The 8,315-nt window shown below is 65.4% G+C and overlaps 1 protein-coding gene across 1 annotated transcript; it reads right to left on the bottom strand.

Moving 5' to 3' along the window:
* Positions 1-1,290: 1,290 nt before the first annotated feature.
* On the bottom strand, positions 1,291-8,038 carry DRC11L (dynein regulatory complex subunit 11 like). Its single transcript, XM_089534039.1, has 18 exons — positions 8,028-8,038; positions 7,497-7,824; positions 7,286-7,405; positions 6,999-7,187; positions 6,808-6,879; positions 6,329-6,534; positions 6,151-6,235; positions 5,863-6,046; positions 5,496-5,602; positions 5,305-5,406; positions 5,134-5,180; positions 3,846-3,928; positions 3,093-3,200; positions 2,750-2,949; positions 2,577-2,663; positions 2,186-2,363; positions 1,811-2,049; positions 1,291-1,395 (listed from the first exon to the last, which is right to left on the bottom strand). Exons 1-18 carry the CDS (start codon positions 8,036-8,038, stop codon positions 1,291-1,293), a joined length of 2,451 nt encoding a protein of 816 aa, XP_089390165.1.
* Between the last annotated feature and the right edge of the window lie 277 nt (positions 8,039-8,315).

Below are 8,315 nucleotides of genomic sequence, written 5' to 3' on the forward strand. Positions count from 1 at the left end.
CCAAAACACACTGCAGAAATCACCCAGTTCGAGGCCGCTTTGTCTGCCCTGGCGCAATGCGAGGGAGTTCTGGGAACTGTAGTTCTGTGAGACATTCAGCCTTCTCTCTCAGAGAGCTCTGGTGCCACCACAAACTACAGTTCCCAGGATCGCCTAGCACTGAGCCAGGTCTCAGGGTGGGTTATTCCTGCAGTGTATTTTGACCCCCAATTCGAAATCTAGTCCAAAGCAAGCTCTCTCTCCGGATTTGTTTGCAGCGGAGCCTGCCATCGCCCCGGGCTTGGCCTCTACTGCCCGAAGGCCCATCACTCCCGCAGCCAGGAGGGCTGGGCAGCGGGCCTCCGAGCCACCAGAGGCCCAGCCGGGCATCCAGGTGGGAAGCTCCCAGGGAGGTGGGCTTTCTCCTTGGCAAAGGACGGAGGGGTGGCCAGAGCCAGAAGCGGGGAAGTGGGCGCGAAACCCGACTCTGACAGAATGACCCAAAGGCCACCGGCGGAACTTAGGGAGGGAGATCCGAAGCGTGGAAGCAGGCGAAGCCCAGGAAGCCTGACATGGAGGGCGGGAAGAGAGCGGCCTGTATGCGCCGGCAGTGGTCATCCCACCCCAGAACTGGGCAAATGGGAGGAAAACTGGGGGAGCTGATTTCCCAAAGCTGCAGAAATAATCCGGGTTGACACCACTTTAACTGCCATGGCTCCGCGCTATGGAATGCTGGGGAATGTAGTTTTGTGAGACGTTTAGCCTTCTCCGGCAACAACAAACGACAGTTTCCAGAATCCCATCGCACTGAGCCATGGCAGCTAAAGCGGTGTCAAGCTGGGTCACTTCTGCAGTGAAGATGCGGCCCAAACGGCACCAGTCAGGCTGCTCTTATATTGAGGCTTGTGAATACGAAATTGCCCAGCTTCCTTCGTGAGCCTGGTTTCTGTGTTAGCTCAAAAGACACAGAGAGAGAGAGAGAGAGACCCGGGCGGCAAGGACCGTGCATCGTTTGGGGCCCAGCCATTGCTTCTTTCGGGAGGAGCGGGATGCTCTTCCCTTTTAAGCCATGGTCTCCGGTGTCATCCTCCATTTGCCCGCTGTTTCCAAGAATGGCTTCAGAACATGGCCAGAGTCTTTCCTGATTGCCAGGAGGGCATCGCGAGGGAGGGACGCCGTGGAACCGTTTTAGGACCTCAGACCCATCTCTTGATTCCTTCGAATAATTTTACTCTGCTTTGCATTTCTGTGCAAACAAAGAGCCGGGAGCCAGGAAGCAGCCTTTCTGCACACAAACAGACCCCCCCCCCACTATTTCTTCTTCTTCTTCTTCTTGTCCTTTGCCTCCGCCGCCTTCAGCAGCTCCTCCTCCTCCTTCGCCTTCCTCTTGCCCAGCGGGGTCTTGCTGTACCATTCCTGGGAAAGAGGAGGAGGGCTCAGCCCCACAGGAATTGGGGGGGGGCGCTCTGGCAGCAACAGGGACCCCCTATTCCCCCCTCCGGCCAAGAGGGTCTGGGGGTGGACAGGGGGGGATGGGGGGAACAAGGCGGCCTTCCTCCCTCCCTCTTCAGCAAAGTCGGTTGATCGATTCTACAGGCCACCGTTCCCTGGAACTGGACCCAAGGCTGCGCCCAAAAGATGGATCCCAATGGCAGGAAAAGAGAGCCCCCGAGGGTCAGTCAATCCGGCCCCTTCGGCCATGCAGGAAGACCCAGTCATGGGACAGAGGGCCACCCAGACCCCGTCCAGCCCTGGGGAAGTTCTACCTAAGGCTGATGCCTGGTCCCCCCTGCTATGCTTTCCTGCCCCGGGATCTCTTGGGGGGGGTCACCTTGAGCATCTGCTCCTCCTCCGGGAAGATGGGGTCGGAGCGGGCCAGCATCTGGAGCAGCTCGGCGGCGTGGAGGGGCCTCTTGGGCAGCTGCAGGAGCCTCCGCTCGCTCAGCACCGCCTGGACCGCCCTGGCCATCGCTCCCTGGCTGTAGCCGTCCGAGACCTTGGTCAGCGAGCTCAGGTCCAGCCCGCTGGTCACCGCCCCGCCGTGCTTCTGGATCAGGCGCTGCCAGGCCACTGGGCAGAAGGAGGCAGGGAGAGCGGGGTCAGGGGCTCCCGGACCACCTGGCCCCGCGGAGCCAGCCTCGCCCCGTTCCCCGCGCTGGCTCCGGACCCTCCCTCGCCTTCGCCCTCTGCCCCGGAGCCCACCCACCGTATCGCGAGGCGTAGTCCGGGCGGGGGATGAGCAGGATCCGCTCGTAGGTCTTGCAGAGGCCCTTGACGTCCGCCAGGTAGGGCTTGTCCGAGGTGCCCATCAGCAGCACCCGGTCGCCGGGCTTCAGCAGGCGGAGGGCCCGGGGCAGGTCCTTCCGCAGCCGCCGGGGGTCGGACTGGAGGAGGGAGGGACGGAGGGGCGGACGGAGGGGGCGCGTGGACCCCCCCATCTCACACACACACACCTTCTCCTGACCCCCCCCCAGCCCCGACCAAAAGAGGGGAGGGAGCGGGGGTCTCCTTTCCCTCCCTCTCCCCCCAATGGGCCGGGGCGCCGCTGCTCTCCCTCCTTCCCTCCCTGGACCCCCCCCCCCCGAAAAGCCACGGACCTCCTTCTCCTCTTTCGGGACCTTCTTGTAAAACGTCTTCTCCGCGTTTCCCACCCAGATGACGGAGGGCTGCAAAATACGGGCCACCTGCGGAGGGGAAGGGGAAGGGGTCGCGTGAGCCCCTCCCTCCCTCAGTCGGCCCTTCCCCTCCCCTCCCTTCCCCCGGGGGCTACCTTGAGCACCAGGTGGACCAGCATCTGGAGGCCGCTCTTGCCCGGGTACTTGCCCACCAGGTTCTCCGGCGAGAGGTCGAAGAGGTTGGCGCCGGTCTCGGTGCACACGGCGTGGACCAGCATCTTCTTCCCGGTGCCCGACGGACCGGCCAGCAGCACCGACCTCACCAGCGGCGCGGACTCGTGGACTGCGGGGGACCCTGCGGGCGAAGGCGGAGGAGAAGGGAAGGGGCTGGAGGCCAGGAGGAAGGAAGGAAGGAAGGAAGGAAGGAAGGAAGGAAGGAAGGAAGGGGGCGGCGGGTGGGTTTATGGGTCGGGGCTGCCTGGCTTCAGGACCACCTACCCAGGCGCAGGATGGCGTACAGGGTAATGTTCTGCCGGACGTCCAGCGTCGACGGCGTCGGCTCAATCCGCTGCTGCCGCAGGACGGTGCCCAGGTAGCAGAAATCACCTGCGGGGGGAAAAGTGGGGCGGATGGAGGGCCCTGGGGGGTGGCCGAAGCCCATCCAGTCCCAATGCCCCCCTTCCCTTGCAGAGAAATTGATCGCAGCCCTGGGGCCACACCGGGAGAGCAGGCCAAAAGGCCATCGGCGGCCCTAGGGCCGAGCGGCGGGCATCCCATAGCTGCGAGGAGCTGTAAGGCCCATCATCCCTGGCTGGCAGAGACCCCCTCCACGCCCCCCTTTCAGCCGCTGACCACCCAGAGACCCACCGCCCTTTGAAAGCCAAACTCTTCCCCGATTCCCTCCGCAGTCCTTCCGCGGAGCGCCTCCTGCCCTCCCGGCCTGGCTCCAGCTGGTCAGCCCTCTAAGCTCTCCGGCCTTGAGGGGGTCCCCCCCCCGGTCTGTCCGGGCCCCCTTGAGAGCCAGCCTGGCGCCGTGGGTGGGCGCAGGGCTATTGCACCGGAGGCCACGGAACGCCGCTGGCGGCCAGGGGCGAGTCACACTCTCTCAGCCTCAGAGGAAGGAAGCGGCGAAGCCCTCTGAAGCAATCCTGCCCGAAGTGGACAGAAGCACCACCACCCCTCCCCACCAAAGCCCCTTCCGTGGCAGAGGCCCGGTTTGGGGGGCAACGGAAGAGACCCCTCCCCACTCACCTGCGTACTCCGCCAGCTGAACCTTCGGGGGCCTTTTGATGATTCCGTGGAGGACGAGCTCCTCGTAGAGAGAGTCCACAGTCCTGGGGAGAAGGCCGGGGTCATCCTCCCTCGCAGCCGGAATGGGCGGCCAGAGCCAGCGAGGCCGACTGCGAGGGTCCACGGTTCGAATCCTGCTGGGTCCGCTTTCTTCCCATGGAAAACTGCCCTGCTGGCAGACTCCCAAGGAATCATAGAACCGTAGAGTTGGAAGAGACCACAAGGGCCATCCAGTCCAACCCCCTTCTTCCATGCAGGAAATCTCAATCAAAGCATTCTGGCCAAGGAGGCGCTGGGGGACCTGGGCCCCGATCCCCTCCTCGCCATGTAAACCCACTGGGAAGCCTTGGGCAAGTCACACTCTCTCAGCCGCAGAGGAAGGCACTGGGGGCAACCCCTCTCTGAAGAAATTTGGCCAAGAAAGCCCCGTGACAGGGTCGCCATGGCTCCCAGCCCCATGGGGGGGGAACCCCCACAGCCTCAAGTGGGGGGAAGTCAGTGGGGGGGGGGTGATTCCCCTGAAAGGACTGAGGTTGTGATGTTTCTTTGTATTCTCTTTTCCTCCCAAAACTGGTCCGCGAAGCAACTCTCGATCCAAAACAAGACAAATTAAAAACCACAGAAAAGGAACATTAAGGCAAAACAGCAAAGGAAAATGCCATTTTAAAAGATGAAGGGTTACTAATCGATTAGGAAGAGTTCGGTTAAAACAGCTCCAAGCAGCCCATACTTTGCAACCTTCCTGTTTTAGAAGCCTGTCTGAATAAAAAGGTTTCAGTTTGTCAAGGGGGCCGCCGGGACTCTACAGAAAGGGCTCCTAAACTCTGGGGGCAGCCACCGAGAAGGCCTGTCCCCAACCGGGCCCCTCGCCTGAGGATCTGGGGCCCCGAGGGCAAAAGGCCTGCCAAACCCACACTGGGACTCATGGCACCCCAGCAGCACCTTGAACTGTGCGCGGAAACCAGTCCTTCCAGGGCAGCCCCAGGCAGGGCGCCTCACAGTAGTCCAAAGGCGCCACCGAGGCCGGACCCAGAGCCGGCAGAAACGGGGCCTCCAGGTGGACCCCCCCCCCAAAAAAAAGAGCGATCCTGCCTCTTCGGGGGGAGTGGGCCCTGCCTTCGAGTGACCAGCAGCACCTCCGTCCGGCCTCCGGGGGCAGCTTCCGTTTCCTCTCCGGCGCCAGTTGAGGGCCCAGAGCGGCCCCTTGGAGTGGGGCGGGGGCGTGTGGGGAGGCTCCCCAGAGTCCTACCTGTCCGGGGTCAAGTCCTTCTCCTTCTTGCCTTTCTTCCCTTTTTTCTGCGCCAAGAAAGCCAGAGGAAGCCCGTCGGCAAGGGATCCCTCCCTCCCTCCCTCCTTTCCTTCCGGCCTCCCGGCCGCCCCCAGAAGCAAAGGGAAGGGAAGGGAAGGGGGTCCCTCAGACCTTGCCGGCCCTCCGGGGCTTCTTGGGCTTAGCCGGCCGGATCTCCTCCTGGTCCACCGCCCGCCGGAGGTTCTGCAGCTCCTCCCGCATCAGCTCGTCCACCTGCCGGGAAAAAAGAGAGAAGGAAACGCGGGGAAGGGAAGGGGTTTTTGGGCGCCCCCCTCGGGCCCCTGCCCTCCTCCGGGTCCCACCTGCAGCCGGATCTCGGCCTCGACCTCGCGCCGCTTCTCCGCCTTGATCAGCTCCTCCTGGTAGCGCTGCTCCAAGTTGACGGCCTCGTCTCGGTCGCTCCAGCAGCCTGGGCCGGGGGCGGCAGCGGGGTCAGTGGAGCAAGGAGGGGCCGGCGGGGCTGGCGGGAGGGCAGGGCAGGGCAGGGCCGGGGTGCTACTCACCGGTGTAGCGGAGGAAGCCCTGGTTGATGGCGGCCAGGAAGCGGGAGGCGCCGGGCCCTTCGTCTTCCTCCTGAGGAGACAGGCCCTCAGCACCGACAGACAGACAGACAGACAGACAGATGGCCAGCGGGTCCCAAGGGCCCCTCTCTGCGGGGGCTGGGGGCGCCAGGGAGGGAAGGAGGGAGGGAGGGAGCAGGGCTCACCGCTTTCTTGTCCTTGGCCTTCTCTCCCTCCTTCTTGCCGCCTTTCTTCTTCTTCTCCTCCTCCTCCTCCTTCTTGCCTTTCTCCTTGCCTTTCTCCTTCTTCTTCTTCTCCGCCTGGATCTCGGCCAGGTCCAGCTCTTCCTTCACCTGCCGGCGTCGTCGCCGCGGGGGGCAGAGTCAGGAGGAGGCCCCGGGCCCTGCTCCGGACAAGAGCCCCGTCCCTCCGGCCCTTCCGGCCCCGCGGCCCTTACCTCCTCGGGGGTCTTTTGGGCGAAGAGCGCGGCGCAGCCCCCCAGGCCCTCCTCGGGGTATTCCGGGAAGCGGCCGGTCAGGTCCCTGCGGCGGAGAGGAGAGGCAGAGCAGGGTTTGTGTCCCCGGGGCTCCCGAGGAGTTGGGACTAGAGGCCGGGGGCGGGCGCGGGCTGCTCACCGGCACTCGATGAACCACTGGCGGAGCTGGTCCTTGAGGGCCTCGCGCATGCTGGGCCCCTCCACTTCGTAGATGGCGTCGCGGACGTGGTCCAGGGCCTCCTGGTACTCGGCCTCGTGGTCCGCCTGGCGCATGCGCCGCAGCTCCTCGCCCAGCTGGGCACGGATCATGGCCGGCGAGGGGCCCATCAGCTCCGGCTCCATCTCCTTGGCGTTGGGGCGAGGGTCCATTAGCGGAGGCGAGGCAATGGCCCCTAATGGGCTCCTCCCGAGGGCCGCGTCTCTCTGCCCGGCAGCAGCCCAGGCACTTTCCCGCCTCATTGGGCCCCAAATGGATTTTAAATAGCATCTTTCCGAGGACGAGGAGACAATTATTTAAAACGCTGAACTCAACTCTGGCGAATGGCGGGGAGGGGGCGAGCGCGGCCTCGGAGGGACCCCCGCCCGGCAGGAGAGGGAGGGAGGGAGAGGGGCTCCTACCATGCCGATGAAGGTCATCTCCATCCGCTGCGCAGCCTTGGTCAAACGCCGCACGACGCAGCCCTTCCAGATCTGCCGGCCGGGGACAAGAGCCGCTTCAAAGGGCCGCCCCCTCCGGGCACGAAGACCCCCCCCCCTCCCGCCGCGGCCTTGGCCTGGAGAGGAGCCCGCTTCCCTTCCGTCCCCCGGACCTTCTGGATACAGGTGGCGGCCATGTCCCGGTTGGGCTCCGAGAGTCCGCTCTCCCTCGCCCGGCGCTCCCGCTCCTCGTCGCGGCGGATCTCCCACATGAAGCGGGCCCGAAGGCGGCCCTGGCGCATCCGCTCCGCCACCTGGATCAGCCGCACCGCCTCCTCCCGCGGCATCGAGGCCCTGGGCGGCTGAGAAGGGAGAGCACCGCGGGCTCAGCGGAGCCTCCCGAGAGGGGCGCCTGGCCCCGGGGAAGGAAGGGAGGGAGCGAGGCAAGAAGGGCTCTCACGGCGAGGTCCTTGGCCGGTCCCAGGCGGGCGAGGAGCCCCGCCAGCACCTCCTGGCGCTCCTGCAGCACCTTGGCGCGCTCGCCCAGGAAGTACTTGGGGATGGGCAGCTCCAGCTCGGCCTGCGGAGAAGGGGGGACGTCCCGGTCAGGGAGGCCCGGAGAGCCGCCGGGCTGCCTCCCTGCCTCCTTCCCGGCGCGGGCGGCTCCTGACCGGGGTGAGCTTGAGCTCCTCGAGGACGTGGTCCAGGTAGTGGTACTCGGAGAGGTCCAGCTCCACCAGCTGCTGCTTGAGCTCCAGGAGGCGGCCCAGGACGCCGTCGAGCAGCTGCCGGAGCACCAGGCGCTTCTGCGGGTGGACCACCTGGTCGTAGCAGGCCTCCAGCCGCCGCGCCGTCTGCACGTAGCGCACGAAGAGCGTGCCCACCGCCTGCTGGAAGGCGCCCCGGCTCCGCTCGCCCTTGGCCGGCTCCGGCGGCAGCTCCTCGGCCAGCAGCTCCTGCAGCGTCACCCGCGACTCCCGCCAAAGGCGGCCGTAGGTGCTGCGGGGGAAGGGCTGGGGTCAGGGCTCAGGAGGAGGAGGCCGGGGAGGGCCCTCAGAGGGACCCCCGCCCCACCGTCCTCCCAGAGGGAAAGCCCGGAAGGCAATAAGGCAAAGCAACGTAGCCTCCCCCGGCAGAGCCCCGCCACCCTTCCTCCGTCCGGGGGCCGGGACCCTCCTTTTGCAGGGAGGGCGCCTACCAACCTGCTGGCCATGGCGACCCCGTCTCCCTCCGCCCAGGAAGCACCGCCGGCGAAGACCCCCCCCCCCAGAGGCGGGAAGGCTGGGCTCCACCCCCCATTGTGGCCTCCGGTTCCCATAGGAACGAGGGAACGGGAGGGGCCCGGGATGACCAGCCCCGAGGAGCAGGACTGACCCGGGTCAGAGGTGGATTTCAAGGGGGAAAAGATGGCGCTGCAAGCCCCCCTGTGCCTCTTTTGAACCCAGGCCATTCCTGTCTCTGGCGGAGAGATTTCCTTTCCCTGAGGCTGA

This window comes from Sceloporus occidentalis, unplaced genomic scaffold (assembly GCF_023333645.1).
Source record: "Sceloporus occidentalis isolate IW3139 unplaced genomic scaffold, rSceOcc1.0.p SCAF_7, whole genome shotgun sequence".
NCBI lineage: Eukaryota > Metazoa > Chordata > Lepidosauria > Squamata > Phrynosomatidae > Sceloporus > Sceloporus occidentalis.

Bases quoted from the DNA above. Each gene is read 5' to 3' on its own strand.
- DRC11L (XM_089534039.1), bottom strand. The intron at 6,880-6,998 runs GTCCGGGGGACG...CCCGGCCGGCAG, and splicing joins CCGCCACCTGTATCCAGAAG to ATCTGGAAGGGCTGCGTCGT. The intron at 2,950-3,092 runs GTAGGTGGTCCT...CTTCGCCCGCAG, and splicing joins GTACGCCATCCTGCGCCTGG to GGTCCCCCGCAGTCCACGAG.